The sequence below is a fragment of the Notolepis coatsorum genome (assembly GCF_963971535.1).
Source record: "Notolepis coatsorum genome assembly, chromosome: 1".
NCBI classification, from domain to species: domain Eukaryota; kingdom Metazoa; phylum Chordata; class Actinopteri; order Aulopiformes; family Paralepididae; genus Notolepis; species Notolepis coatsorum.
This window is the reverse complement of record NC_140165.1, coordinates 83468218-83484712: the sequence shown is the minus strand read 5'-3', so window position 1 is coordinate 83484712 and position 16495 is coordinate 83468218. Positions and strand designations below refer to the sequence as shown.

Genomic DNA, 16495 nt, shown 5'->3' with positions numbered 1-16495 from the left:
AATTTTAAAGTATTATTAAGGGCTGATTGCACTTCATTTAATTTATTATCTGCTATGTGTATGCACACCGAATGTTATTGTTAGAGTTGTATGCTTCGTTGTCATGGTGCCTTATATTCTAGAAGGTTGTAGAATATACTAGTGCCTAGACTATTTTACATTCCAGAATGATCTAAGAGACCCAGGGCATTTGAGCGATAAACCCAGAATATTCCAGATAGATCTTTTTGCATTGATATTTATTTGTCCCCTCAGAGACCAGAGACTGAAATTATAATGTATTATGAATCGTATTATACACAGTACACTTTGTTATAGACGACTTGCATATCGTTTGCTACTTTGATGAACACAACAATGTCATTCCAACACTGGTGGAATGACCTCATTGATGAACACAATAAAGTCATTCCAACACTGGTATATATTTAGAGAGAGGCTTAACTGATTCCGGCATTTTCGTCATGCTTTGGGTTATTTGCTGCATTTTGATTCAGGAAATCCTCAGCATCAAAGGGTGTAAATGGACCTGACCTGCGGCCGTTATTGTCCAAGAATGATAACAGCGCCGGATATGCTAGCCTTGGCTTGTGGCCGGCTATGTACAGCTTTTGCATCACATCTTTGTATGGTTGACGTCGGATGATGGCCTCTCTGCTCAAATCTTCGTAGATAAATATTGGTTTATCACCATACTTCAGCTTCCCACGTTGGTTGCGAGCATATTTGATGATTTCATCCCTTGTTGTAGTTTTCCGCAGAGTGACAATGATGACTCTCGGCCCGTTGATATTTTGCCCCTGGGAACCAATTCTGTAAACTTGTTCCACTTCTGGCACTTTGTTTGGATCGGAGTTTTCCAAAATCGTTGATAACTCTTTTGGAAAGTTGATGTCATCGCAGTTCACTGATTCATCAAGCCCCACAATGCGGATGTTATTCCGCCTGTGGTAACGATGGGTTTCTAGTTGCCTCTCCATCACTTCGTTTTTAAGCAATTTTATTTCCCTCCGGTATTCATCTTTCACTTTTTCCATCTCTTCTCCCATCTCTGTCATGATACCTTCGTTCGCCTTGACTGCTTTTGTGTTTTCTGTCACCGAAATCTCCACTGTCGTGATTCGCTTTGACTGTGCATCGATCGCTTTCTTGACTTCTTCTAATTTCTCATCGATGCGATCGAATTTAGCCTCGATGCGATCGAATTTAGCCTCGACGTTTGCCTCGAGCGCCTTGATGTGTGTAATCTGCAGGTTAGACTGTTCTACCATCTGTTCTTTCATCAGGTTAGACTGTTCTAACTGTTCTTTCATCAGGTTAGACTGTTCTACCATCAGGTTAGACAGTGTGTTGAAATCGGGTGGATTTCTGCTTTCTTCAGTTGACGGCATATGGTAGATAGATGCAGTGACGTTGGAATCCATAAATCTGGCTGCTCTCCCTTTCACGGAGCTTGAATCTGTACCTTCTTTTATGTTGGTCTCTATTGACTCTCTTTCGGGGACCGTAATCGATGATCCCGGTAAGTTGTCCTCTTCCTTCTCCTCCTCGGAGCTTGTCGCCGTCGGCTCAGAACCAGCGACGGTTAGGACGCGTCTTTCTCGTTTTTTTACGTCCTGCGCCGTTGAAGTTGCCGTAGTTATTTTCTCTGCCTTCTTTCCACCTTTAACCATATTGTCTTTTGATATGGTTAGTAGAGGGTCTTAACAATACATACGATGTGGTCTATTCTCTTTCTTTACTGTCCAAATAATGTTTTTAAACGAAATTAGCGTTAGTGGGAGCGGAGCAATTGCAAAATGCGTGTGCTACATGTTGTAGCGTAACCGGAAGTCTGGTCGCGTAGTGTATCTTGTAGACCAGGCCCATTGCAAGTTGCTGTATTCTGTCGTGATGTTTGTAATTTGTTTTTTAGTGCCTTTGAGGTGCTTTGGTACCATGAGGTGCAAGCATAGTCGTAGTACCCTTGAATGAGTGCTCCTGCTAGAGTCTTCAGGGTATTCTTGTTTACCAGAGAGGAGATCCGGTACAAGAATCGAGTTCGTTGGTTGACTTTTTTTATTACATTGGATGCCATTTTGTCACAGGAAAGATTAGCCTCTAGGATGGAACCCAGGTAGGTAATTTCATCTTTCCTTGTGACAATATTGTCACCCACTGTAACTGAGAAGCCGTCGTGATGATAAGGTGTTGCGGATGATAAGATGATGATAAGTTGCGGATGATAAGGTGATGATAAGGTGTTGTGGATGATAAGGTGTTGTGGATGTTAAAATCCCCTGAAATTAGAGCCTTCAGGTGTTTCGTCTGGAGACGTGCAATAGCGCCGTGGATGACGTCACACGGGGCAGTCGGGTTTGCCGAGGGGGGGATGTAAACCGCCATCATGATAACGTGGGGGATCTCTCTTGGCAAATAATATGGTCTGAGAGTCCTACAGCTATATCCGGGTCACAGTGTCGCTCTTTGATCGTAATGCTTGTAAAACTACATGCATGCTGTTTTCTAGAGTCGGAAATGTTGAATATGATGGTGTACATATATCTACTGTACGTGGTTCTAGCATTGAGAGAGTCACTGGATATAAATGTCTTGGTGTGTGGCTTGTTGAGAAATTTACATTTAAATTCCATGTGGACGACCATGCCTCCAAGTTGCAACAGAAAATTGCCTTCCGTCAGAAACGCAATCAACTTTCCTTTATCAGTAGGAAGAGAGTTGTCAAAGCAGTTTTCTAATCAGTCTTGGCCTATGGTGATGTAATTCATATGCATGCTCCGGCCTCAACCCTTAAATCCTTGGACTCTGTCTATTAATCTGCCCTCAGATTCATCACTAATGATAGATACGACACTCATCACTGTGTCCTTTATGAGAAGGTTAGTTGTGTAACAAACACTGGTATTTGTTCATTTTTAAGGCCCTTATTGGTAAGCTACCTCCTTATAATTTTGGAACCTATGGAACCCGTTCTAGTGACTGGCTGCCGTGGCTGGTTCTTAAGTTCCCCCGAGTTTGCTTGGAACAGGTTAAATCATTTCACTATGATGCCTCTAGGTCAGACCTGGGCAATTACGGCCCACGGGCCACTTCCGGCCCTTTGGGTGTCCGTGTCCGGCCCGCGTCAATTTTTACAATGGGAAATAATAAATATTGAGCAGTATTAAGTTCAAGTTATCATTGGTTCAACCCTCCAACACAGTTCAGGTTTCTCATGTGGCCCCTTGTAAAAATTAATTGCCCGCCCCTGCTCTAGGTCATGGAATTAACTCCCAACCTTTCTTAAAGCTTGAGAGATTCTCCCTTCTGTTGCAGAGTTTAAGACCTTGATCTCCAACCTTTGTCAATCAAGTTGTACGTGTTTTAAAGATTTGTTATCCTTGCGCCTTGCTTTGCCTTGTCTTGTCTCTTTGTTATGATTTTACATGCTGTGTGATTTCTTTATGCTTATGTTATTTCTGTATGTAAACTTGACACGACTGTAAATGAGGGAAGCCTCAGTTGCCCTTCAAGTTTAAATAAAGGTGTGAATGAAATTAAATGAATGGCAGATTCACATGAAACATTGTGTGTGTGTGTGTGTGTGTGTGTGTGTGTGTGTGTGTGTGTGTGTGTGTGTGTGTGTGTGTGTGTGTGTGTGTGTGTGTGTGTGTGTGTGTGTGTGTGTGTGTGTGTGTGTGTGTGTGTGTGTGTGTGTGTGTGTGTGTGTGTGTGTGTGTGTGTGTGTGTGTGTGTGTGTGTGTGTGTGTGTGTGTGCGTGCGCGTGCGTGCGTGCGTGCGTGTGTCTCTCTCTCTCTAGCGGGGCGGTGCAGCCTACCGTCCGTGGTGTGACTTCCTCCTGTGTGTTGCCTCGTCGCCATGAGCAACAAGGAGATGGTTTCCACGGAGCCAGGTCAGTTGGGCCGCCTCTCTCAAGGATGACATCATCAACAGGGGACACGGTGTGCTATTATTGCACCTCAGAGTCACATTGGTTAACATCATTAAATAGGAGTTGAGCGCAGATGATCCACCCAACAAAGTGGGAATTATGAGTGTGAAGTCAGATTTTTTTCTGTGATACCCGGTTTGCCGATTTGGGCCGTGCTGAGAGTGAGACACACTTAACCCTTTCACTACCACTCTTCACTACCAAAGGGTTAACCCTTTCACTGCGACAATACAGAAGGTTAACCCTTTCACTGCCACACGACAAAGGGTTAACCCTTTCACAACCACACTACAGAAGGTTAACCCTTTCACTACCACACTCCAGATGGTTAACCGTCTGTATTGTGGTAGGGAAAGGTTAACATTCTGTAGTGTGGTAGTGAAAGGGTTAATCACACACATTATTGGCTCAAGAACAACTTATTAACACATTCCCGGCCCGCCATTAGATGGGCCCCACTCTAGGAAGGCCACCTTTCCATTACAAATGTTCATTGTGCATCACGTTGTTTGTAGAGCTAAATCTATATTTTATATTATATATGGATCCAATGTCATTGTCAATTGACAGTATGAACCTTCCGTTCAATATGCCATAAAGAAATATTTTTTTCATCAATACGTTCCCGTTTTATACCGTGGTGAATATGAGTGTTATATCGGAATGATCTGGGATAATTCCTGCAAAGCTCTTTATATGGCGCTAAGCTAATAACGTTAAATCGATTGGCGTTTCATCCCTACACAAGCTAGAGTTAAAAATCCAAATGCATATGATCGGTATTATGTTCCATCATGAATGCATGAAAGGGGGGGGGGGGGGGTTGTTTCTGATTATTGATTACCAATAACGGCATTCGTTATTACCACAACATAGGCTGAGCAGGGGGATGGCTATGAAATCCTTGCACGATCAAGCTGAAGTTGACGTCAAATTGCTCATACCTGTGGCCGGTTGGATTCCAAAAAGAATTTTCCAGTTATTTGATCGCCATCTGGTAGATCATATGTCCATTGGCTGATGCCATATTCCTTTACTGCATAATGAATTCGGCGTCCCAAAAAAGTATTCCATGTGATCTGGTGAAGCCGATCGCTTCAGGCTAACAGAAAAGTCCGCCCGGAACGTAAACAGTGTAACACCAAGTCTGCAACAAGGATTACTGCATTCTCGAGACAGTGCCAATACCAGGATCTGGCCGGTACTGCACTTTCGGAGTCCCAATATGCCTTTTCCAGCCAAACAGCTCCATGACATTGAGTAGGATATTATAATCGAATAAAAGAAAAATGAGTTAAAAAAAAGAAATAACGATCAAATAACGAGTGTACTCGTTGTTGGCGTTCAACGATTGGCGGCCAATACGAGTATAATCGTTGTTGGCAGTGAATGAGTTAATGTTTGTTGTCAGTCAAAACGGTCGGTTACTATTTGTAATAAATACATTACCTCAACTGTGCAGAATGGAAACGCAGATGTACAGGATGTGTTTTCTTTGGGTAGCAGTGTTTGGGTCCATGTAGCACAACTAACATTAACACTTTCGCGGCCACTGGGGCCCGTCTAATATAATGGTTGAGGGCCAGCTTTTGTAAACAAACGTGTGGCTTTTTGTACAGCTAAATCTATACTTTATAGTATTGCTATCTGTTAGGGATGCACCGAAATTTCGGCCACCGAAAGAGTTTTTTCACCGAAAATATATCACGAAACGGAAACAACCTATAACCTAACGCGTGTTGTTGTGATGATGTCATCAAAGCGTGGCTTCAGTCATTACATGCGCGCTGTTTCTATGTGTCGCGCTGTTTCTATGTAAACTCAGCGCGCAACGCGTCCAATAAATGCGTCTTTAACATGCTTTATATCCTTATTTACTATATGCCCGTCGCGGTTAACTTAAGAGGGGGGGGATTGTGTTTCTCACATTGACGCTGTCTGTCGTTGATAATATAATCTGAAGAGCATTATTATTATTATCATTTTCGAGAATACACGTCGCGCGTCTACTGTGCCAAAGTCAAGAGAGCACATTCATCTGCGGACTAGAAAGGTGCGCTCAGTAGAGCACAGATGTCCGCCACTTGACTTGGAATTAACACTTTAATCGCCGGAAACGCCGAAACTCGTCATTGCCCGCCATGCTCATTCTGCCGAAGACGCCGTAACACGTCTTTGATATCAATATTTCAAAAATCTGTGATCGAAATCATATTTCTCTCCCGGGGACCTGAGATATACTGCTGAGCTCCACTCAACTCTCTAACGGTTCAAGAGCGCCATCTGGTGGCCGATCGGCAGATCGCCCAACAGGAAGTCATGTGGATGAAGTGGTGCTCACCCATATTTCGTCCGGGCACTCGCTATCATTAGCAGGACTCCATCTTGACACAGTGAACACCGATCGGTGCACATAACTCGATAAACAACATGATTTGGACGTATATACTATTATACAACCTGGAAATGGATCGGATATTTCGACATCCCATAATAGAAAAAAATCTATTCCACGCTCATCCCCCAACGGCGCGAGGAAGATACGGTGAGTTTCAGCGTTATTTTCTAATGTCTGCTATACTAACTGCTCTGATGATCATATGACCCACACTAGATGAATGATATAACGTTGCCCACGGAATTATAAACGACCCCCCGCCCATCCGGTCAACATCAGATCATACGTAGTAACTTCTAGAAGTACCTCCAGTTGAAATGTTTTATCTGGCACCGATCGCTACCAAACTGTATTTGATCATCAATATAATGCATTTGGGGCTATAAATCAAGTTCTGGAGAAAGCTGCAGAAAACGATAAAAAACATACTTATACTTTAGACTGTATTTTAGTATGAATATGTGAATGAAAAAGTATAACGTTGCTACACCCTGAACAATTGATATAGGACATTGAATGGGCCATAATAATGTCAATTTAGCAATACAATTTAAAAAGTTATAGCCCTGCAAAGAAGGGGAACTTCTCCATAGACAAATAGAGTTGGCTAGGGATGGTAAATTATGAATTTAACCATGGCGATCAAAGTGTTAATGTACTGTATGCATTCAGAAGTGCTGAATAAATGTTTTATGGACCCATAATAGTTATTATTAATATTTAAGTTAAGTTTTGCCATAATCATATATTTTTCCATAATCAGGTAGCTGAACAACATTGGTAAAAAAATAATTCTATTCTATGAATCATTTTCGGCGTTTCGGCATTCGGTTTTCGGCCAACTGTTTCCTATTTTCGGTATCGGTTTCGGCCAAGAATTTCCCATTCGGTGCATCCCTACTATCTGTCCATTCTCATTGTCAATTGAGTGCATAAACCGTCCCTTCATAATGGCTTAAAAAATGCATCAATAGGTTCTCATTTTATAGCGCCGTGAATATAAGCTTTATAGCGGATTTGGTGTAGTATATTTTCTGGAAGGCTAGTTATAGAGCTAATAGCTGCTAACGTTATATCCAATGGCATTTCCGTTTTACAGATGCTACAGAAATAACTCAAACTGCATATGATCCGGACGATCCCAAAGCATGTATGCATGAAAGGGGGGGGGGGGGGGGGGGGCGGGAGACGTCGTTTATTATTATTGATTACCAATAACCGTGTTCGTCTAAGTAGCCACATACGCTGGTCGGCTGGTTGAGTATCATAGCAAGCTCTGATCGGGCTGTAATTTACCTGAAAAAGATCTTACCATGAGCCGGTGGGATCCCCCCGAGCATTTCCCCGTTATCGATCGCCATCTGGTAGATCGATATGTCCATTGGCTGATGATAAATCCCCTTATTGCATGGTGAAATCTGCGATTCGAAACGTAATCCAAGCTACAGGCTGCAGATCCAGAATCGTGCTACTCAAATCTCTGTTGAAAGAAAACAAAGAGACTGATCCGTTCGCCCACAGGGCACATTGCAGTAGCGCCCCTAAGAGGATCTGGCCGGTATTGCACATTGTCGAATTCATAGAGTAGGGAAAATCTGCAGTGCCGCTCGGCGACCTTGAACAGGTTATTAAAATGGAATAAAAGCAATAACAACTTCCCACGGATATCTCTGTGATTCTGTCCACAACGCATGGATTCGAAAGCCGGATATATATATGCTTCGTCCCCAATGTGTTTTAACAGTTAGCTAGCCACAAGTTCAGCGGGTCCATAATCAATACTAGTCTATGAACGCTACATAAAGTGCGCGACATGTTGTTTTGGCACAATTTGGAAATGTACAAACACGAACCGCTGTTTCTATCTGTTTTAGCTCGCTGTGTTCCAACGCAAAACAAACCTTTCACGGTAACGTTAACTCCTCTCCAACTCTCTCAGGCTTCCACTGTTGTCTTCCTGCAACAACTCACACCTTGTGGGATTTGAGAGCAAGATCTCAGTGCAAGATCTCTGTTTCAGAGGCAAAAACAAGCAATCTTAGTGGATGCACTTGGTAACAAAAAAATTTAAACGAATCAAAAACCACTCAAGTTCAGTTGAAACGGCAAGTAATCAATTACTCATGCCCATGCCTAGTTGTGTGTTGCATGATTTCTGAGATCACAAACTTGTCAACAAAAGTAATTTTTACCGCATTTCCAAACAATAAAAACCCTGTTTCTGGAGCGGTACAATGGATCTGTGAAGTGGAGAAAACATGGCTGCCACTGGAAACGAATCACCACACTCTGATGTCACTGGCTAGTAACCATGACAACTGACACATTTATCTTCCCCTTCCTCTCCCTCACCCCCCCCCCTCTCTCTCTCTCTCTCTCTCTCTCTCTCTCTCTCTCTCTCTCTCTCTCTCTCTCTCTCTCTCTCTCTCTCTGTCTCTGTCTCTGTCTCTGTCTCTGTCTCTGTCTCTCTCTCTCTCTCTCTCTCTCTCTCTCTCTCTCTCTCTCTCTCTCTCCCTCTCTCTCATTCTTAGATAATAAGGGCCAGATGAAGGTGTTTCTTCCTAACAAGTTGTTGGATTGTCTGCCTCGCTCCTCCACGCTGCCCAAAGAACGACTGAGATGGAATACTAACGAGGTAGAGAGAGAGAGAGGGAGGGGGGGGGGGATGAAGAGTATTTGGGACAATATCATCATCATCATCATAACCTTTATTTATTCTCGAAATTACAATTGAGGTCACCCTCATTTTCAACGTCGTCGAGACTTTACAGACATTTCAATGCACAGTTTTGCAACACATTTCTACAAAACATGTGACCAGACACAGACCTTAGGTCTTGTTGAGCAATCTTCAATCGTTTCCTTTTGGATCTGGTAGCTGTCATCTTTGTTCGTCTCCGACACTTGACACCGAAAGTACTTAGCCACTCCCCTCCGACACAACTGTAGTTCTGTATGCAGCGTTGGAAATAATACAGCCGCACTATCTAACAATAATTTACTTATTTACAAGTCGTCTTAAGTTTTGCAAATAAGGAGACAGATGGAGAACATTTCAAAGCACTCAAAATGACCAATATCTCCATTTCGACCTATTTCTGAATTGCACAACATTTTGGGAATTTCAAGATCCTTAACTCAATGGCTGCCAACAACGAGTATACTCGTTATAGCCCGCCAATCGAATAACGCAGAGTATACTCGTTATTGGATCGTTATTTCTTTTATTAGCTATTTCCATTCATAAATCATCCAGGTATGCTGTGGTACTGTGTGGCAATGTGTCTGAGATCGCAACGGTCCGATACGCCACCTGGTGGTATGCGGCCGATGTCGCACTTGCTTTCTGACTCTGTGTATGTGGTGTGCGTCATTGAAAGTCATCCGGGCGGAGTTTTCTTGTAACGTGGATCAAGATATTCACCCGATCGCATTGAATCGCCTTCGGGACGCCAGATTCATTATGCTGTTGGGGGTTATGGCGTGGGCCAAATGGACATACGATCTAGCACAGTGTTTCTCAACTGGTGGGTTGCGACCCAAAAGTGGGTCGCGGGGCCATTTTGAGTGGGTCGTGGATGTGTGTGATGTGTTATAATATTTTTATTGCACTACCTATCTTTGTGAAAGTGGCTTCTCAGCTCTGGTCCAGCTGAAGACAAAGCAGAGGAACAGATTGGACATTGAGCATGACCTCAGAGTTGCTTTGTCTACCATCACCCCAGACTTTGAGACTCTTGTCAGGAGCAAACAACATCCCCAGTTATCCCATTAGTTCCCTGGGATGTTAAGCTAAGAAGTCTGCTAAGAAGGATATATTATTTATTATTATTATTATTATTATTATTATTATTATTATTATTATTATTATTATTATTATTATTATTATTATTATTATTATTATTATTATTATTATTATTATTATTATTATTATTATTATTATTAGGGATGTCTGATATTATCGGCCTACCGATATTGGCATTAAAATGTGATATCGGAAATTATCGGTATCGGTTTTCAAAAACAATTTTATTTAAATGTTTTTATTTCTTTTTTTACATTTATTTAACCTTTATTTACCCAGGCAAGCAAGTAAGAACAAATTCTGATTTTATTTATTGTCAAAAGTATGCATAATGTTGTGTTAATTCCACGACAAGAGATATGTAATGTTAATTACCTGAAATTATTCCGTTTTTTGGGGGGGGGAAACCCTGCATATATCGGTATCGGTTGATATCGGTATCGGAAATTAAGAGTTGGACAATATCGGTATATCGGTATCGGTAAAAAATTATTATTATTTTATTTCATTGTGTTTTTAGCCCTAGTTGCACTTTTGTTGCAACCCCAGTTATCCCATTAGTTCCCCCAAACTTACTGTAGGTATGTTATGTTAAGCTAAGAAGTCTGCTAAGAAGCATAATTATTTATTATTATTATTATTTTATTTCATTGGGTTTTTAGCCCTAGTTGCACTTTTGTTACAACCCCAGTTATCCCATTAGTTCCCCCAAACTTAGGTCTGTTATGTTAAGCTAAGAAGTCTGCTAAGAAGCATATTATTTATTATTATTTTATTTCATTGGGTTTTTAGCCCTAGTTGCACTTTTGTTGCAACCCCAGTTATCCCATTAGTTCCCCCAAACTTAGGTCTTTTATGTTACGCTAAGAAGTCTGCTAAGAAGCATATATTATTTATTATTATTTTATTTCATTGGGTTTTTATCCCTAGTTGCACTTTTGTTGCACCTTTTTGTGTTTATTTCATGTTTTTAACAGTGCATGAAAGATTGTGTATTACTGCAAAAAAAGTGAAATAAATCATAGTGGTTAAAAGATTTGGGTCGCGACTTAATGACTAAGGAAAATGTTGGGTCCCGAGGCTAGACCAGTTGAGAACCACTGATCTAGCAGATTGCAATCAAATAATTGGAATATTTATTGCAGTCTCATCGGCCACAGGTAAGAGCAATTTAACATCAATTTCAGCTTGGTTGTCCATTGTTTTCATACACCAGCGTATGCTGTTGTACTAACGAATGCCGTTATTGACAATCAATTAATCAGAAACGACCCCCCCCTTTCATGCATGCATGATAGAGCATAATATACCGATCATATGCATTTGAATTTTTTTTCTTTTTTTATATATATATTTTATTGGTGAAAAATAGGTGGTACAGAGAAGCAAAGGTTGATTATCAATATATAACATATCACCATGATTCTTTTTTTGCTTTTATGGGACATGACGAGACACGGACAGGACTGAAATTGAACAGGGACGACAAAAAACAATAAAGACAAAAACGAAACAAAATCGAAAACAGGCAAAAAGAAAGCAAAAAAAAAAAAAAAATAATAATAATAATAATAATAATAATAATAATAATAATAATAATATGGATAATATGGATAATAATAATAATAATAATAATAATAATAATAAATAACCAGGATAGAATATACAGTGGGGCGGAGTTTACAACAGAGTATCTAAGGTGCTCACCTCAGAGAAGGAGTATTTCTTTAGGATCAGTATTTCTTTAGGATCAGTCAGGGTCAAGGGATGTGAGAGTGTTTATGAATGTGATTAGAGGTTGCCATCTATCATAAAAATTGGCAATTGAGCCTCTTAGAGAGTACTTTACCTTTTCCGATGAAAGATATGACATCAAGTCCTTGAGCCAGGAGGTGGTGGACGGTGGGCTTGGGCTTTTCCAGTGCAGGAGGATACGTCTACGGGCTATGAGTGAGGCGAAGGCTACAACGTCTAGATCAGGGGTCTCAAACTCACGGCCCGCGGGCCATTTGCGGCCCGCGGGATGATATTTTGCGGCCCCCTACTTGACGTCAAAGTGTAGTGTTAATGCGGCCCGCACGCAACTGTTTGCTGAGTCGTTGCGCGAGAGTTGGACGTTTTATGGGGCTGCGGCACTGCAGATATACCCTACTCCAATGATCCGCACGGACATTAGACGGTGTTGCACTCGCTACCCAGTCTGTAGCAGTCGCAGAGACTCTGGCTAGTAGTGACGTTCGAATGTTGTGATTTTCGATGCAAAATAAATATTCAACATTCTCTTTTGAGACTCCGCCTCAGAGACTCTTATCCTTTGGCACTTGGAACTTGCTGTACTTTGCTTGCAGGTCTGCAGCCATTATTGCTGGATTATGAATAGCACCAACTTTAGCCACGGGACCGTTGTCAAGCTAAGCTAGCTGACCTAGCTCGTCTTCCCCGCAAGGTTTTCACATTGACATTTGATAACGTTAGTCAGCTAACGCTAGTCAGTAGCTACTTGACTTAAATACGATTCACCGTGGGTGCATTATTGTTGATAGACGGACAGAGTGTCAGGTCCTGGAGAAAGGACAGGCCATCATCTGATTTGATGTAACGTAGCTAACGCTAGCTTTTCAGCTAATGCTATAATAACACCAAGCAAAACACATCCCGTCCGAGCTCCCCGTCACACGCTCTGTCGGGGACAATGGAATTTAAGAAAGTGTATTTGCTGTTAAAATGACAAACAGCATCACACTTTAAAACACGTTCATTTTATAATCCTCACTCCGCAGGAGATAAATGACGTCATGGGATCGGAGGCTAGAATTGACGTGTATTGATTGATTGAAAACTGTATTAACAGATTGCAGAATGGGTACAATACAGTACAGCTCAATACACACAATTGTTAAGGGGATGCAGACCAGAGAAAGACTTTCGTCTTGTTTACATCAGGGTCCCCCATTTTCAATTCATCAGGACATATATGACATACAGATACCAAGTCCTCACTCAGTGGCAAGAAGCCATTCTCTCTCTCTGATGCATACATAATAAAATAATGTATGACTGAAGTGATGGAGACCATGTTTGAAGGCAAACAAAAGCAAATCCCCCTCAGATCGCACAGCAACCAGAATAAACAGCGTTGTGATAGAATTTAATCAGAAACGACCCCCCCCTTTCATGCATGCATGATAGAGCATAATATACCGATCATATGCATTTGAATTTTTTTTCTTTTTTTATATATATATTTTATTGGTGAAAAATAGGTGGTACAGAGAAGCAAAGGTTGATTATCAATATATAACATATCACCATGATTCTTTTTTTGCTTTTATGGGACATGACGAGACACGGACAGGACTGAAATTGAACAGGGACGACAAAAAACAATAAAGACAAAAACGAAACAAAATCGAAAACAGGCAAAAAGAAAGCAAAAAAAAAAAATAATAATAATAATAATAATAATAATAATAATAATAATAATAATAATAATAATAATAATAATAATAATAATAATAATAATAATAATAATAATAATAATAATAATATGGATAATATGGATAATAATAATAATAATAATAATAATAATAATAATAATAATAAATAACCAGGATAGAATATACAGTGGGGCGGAGTTTACAACAGAGTATCTAAGGTGCTCACCTCAGAGAAGGAGTATTTCTTTAGGATCAGTATTTCTTTAGGATCAGTCAGGGTCAAGGGATGTGAGAGTGTTTATGAATGTGATTAGAGGTTGCCATCTATCATAAAAATTGGCAATTGAGCCTCTTAGAGAGTACTTTACCTTTTCCGATGAAAGATATGACATCAAGTCCTTGAGCCAGGAGGTGGTGGACGGTGGGCTTGGGCTTTTCCAGTGCAGGAGGATACGTCTACGGGCTATGAGTGAGGCGAAGGCTACAACGTCTAGATCAGGGGTCTCAAACTCACGGCCCGCGGGCCATTTGCGGCCCGCGGGATGATATTTTGCGGCCCCCTACTTGACGTCAAAGTGTAGTGTTAATGCGGCCCGCACGCAACTGTTTGCTGAGTCGTTGCGCGAGAGTTGGACGTTTTATGGGGCTGCGGCACTGCAGATATACCCTACTCCAATGATCCGCACGGACATTAGACGGTGTTGCACTCGCTACCCAGTCTGTAGCAGTCGCAGAGACTCTGGCTAGTAGTGACGTTCGAATGTTGTGATTTTCGATGCAAAATAAATATTCAACATTCTCTTTTGAGACTCCGCCTCAGAGACTCTTATCCTTTGGCACTTGGAACTTGCTGTACTTTGCTTGCAGGTCTGCAGCCATTATTGCTGGATTATGAATAGCACCAACTTTAGCCACGGGACCGTTGTCAAGCTAAGCTAGCTGACCTAGCTCGTCTTCCCCGCAAGGTTTTCACATTGACATTTGATAACGTTAGTCAGCTAACGCTAGTCAGTAGCTACTTGACTTAAATACGATTCACCGTGGGTGCATTATTGTTGATAGACGGACAGAGTGTCAGGTCCTGGAGAAAGGACAGGCCATCATCTGATTTGATGTAACGTAGCTAACGCTAGCTTTTCAGCTAATGCTATAATAACACCAAGCAAAACACATCCCGTCCGAGCTCCCCGTCACACGCTCTGTCGGGGACAATGGAATTTAAGAAAGTGTATTTGCTGTTAAAATGACAAACAGCATCACACTTTAAAACGCGTTCATTTTATAATCCTCACTCCGCAGGAGATAAATGACGTCATGGGATCGGAGGCTAGAATTGACGTGTATTGATTGATTGAAAACTGTATTAACAGATTGCAGAATGGGTACAATACAGTACAGCTCAATACACACAATTGTTAAGGGGATGCAGACCAGAGAAAGACTTTCGTCTTGTTTACATCAGGGTCCCCCATTTTCAATTCATCAGGACATATATGACATACAGATACCAAGTCCTCACTCAGTGGCAAGAAGCCATTCTCTCTCTCTGATGCATACATAATAAAATAATGTATGACTGAAGTGATGGAGACCATGTTTGAAGGCAAACAAAAGCAAATCCCCCTCAGATCGCACAGCAACCAGAATAAACAGCGTTGTGATAGAATTTAAAAAATGCACAGTGCATTTCCATAACTGTGGATGAGTCCACTGACACCACTGAGAAGCCTATGTTCTGAAGAACCGTTCATGTTCTGAAGAACTGTTCATGTTCTGAATTGTTATTGCTAAAGATTGAGAAGATTGGATCAGTTGTACTTTTTTTTGGAATACTTGAAACCCTTTTTTTGTGGAATATTTGATGCGGCCCAGCCTCACCCAGACTCTACCTCCAGCGGCCCCCAGGTAAATTGAGTTTGAGACCCCTGGTCTAGATCCTTCCTGGAGAAACCAGCAGGTGTGAGGGGCACCCCAAAGATGGCTACCAAGGGGCATGGCTTTAAGTTGATGTTTAGGGCTTTGCCTAGTGCAGTGGTTCCCACGTGACATGAAAAGGCTAATGGTGGTAATTCTTTTTTATTTAAATTTTATTTTATTTTTTACAATAAAATGTCATACAAATCTTAGTCAAACCTTTAGTATTATGGATATTAAACATGCTGGCAGAGTACATTCATCCATGTTGTTGTAAACATTTTAATTAAATAAGGAAATTCCATATCCATAGTCGCCGTGGGAAGAGATAAAATAAAAAATAAAATCTGTGCACGGCCTAGCGTATCGAAAAAAACAAGACCAGAACTCAGCCAGCTTGGGGCAGGAGAAGAACATATGGGTGTGATTGGCGGGTGACAGGCCACACCTGTCACAGATATCGGTCGTGTCTGGAAAAAGGTTGTTAAGTCTAGCTTTTGTAAAATGGACCCTGTGCAAGATCTTGAACTGAATTAGACATAGACGAGCACACGATGATGTATTATTGACCCTAAAGACTGCCTCGTCCCACTGTTCATCAGCCAAGTCGAGCTCAAGCTCCACTTCCCATTTACCTCTAACCCCTGCAAGCGAGAACACTTTCAGTGATGATATGAGATTGTATAGAGTAGAGATCCCACCTTGTGCCTTGGGAAGAGAGAGTATCCTGTTAACCACTGAGCCTGTTGGGGACTGTGGAAAAGGTACAAGGTGGGTACGAGCGTAGTCACAGGCCTGAAGATAACGGAATAGGTGAGAATGGGGTAAGTTAAACTTAGCTTGGAGATCTTCGAAAGAGGCAAATGAGCCCTCTAGATATAAGTCTAAAAAACGGGTCAAACCTCTCTCTCTCCATAGGTTAAAAGCTGTATCTGAGCTGGAAGGTTTAAATAGGTGATTGTTGCAGATCGGCTGTGTGGGGAAGCTGTCTTAAGCCTAAAGTGTTTCCT

At 41.4% G+C, this 16495-nt stretch overlaps 1 protein-coding gene across 3 annotated transcripts in view; it reads left to right on the top strand.

Annotated features, from left to right (window-relative positions):
• camta2 (calmodulin binding transcription activator 2) overlaps positions 1 to 16495 on the top strand; it is a 208073-nt gene that overhangs the window by 7286 nt on the left and 184292 nt on the right. For all 3 annotated transcript variants that reach the window (XM_084332709.1, XM_084332710.1, XM_084332708.1), the window contains exons 2-3: positions 3800 to 3892; positions 8861 to 8964. In XM_084332709.1, coding sequence (XP_084188835.1) covers positions 3859 to 3892; positions 8861 to 8964 — 138 coding nt within the window. In that variant the 5' untranslated portion in view covers positions 3800 to 3858. The remainder of the gene's footprint in view (positions 1 to 3799; positions 3893 to 8860; positions 8965 to 16495) is intronic.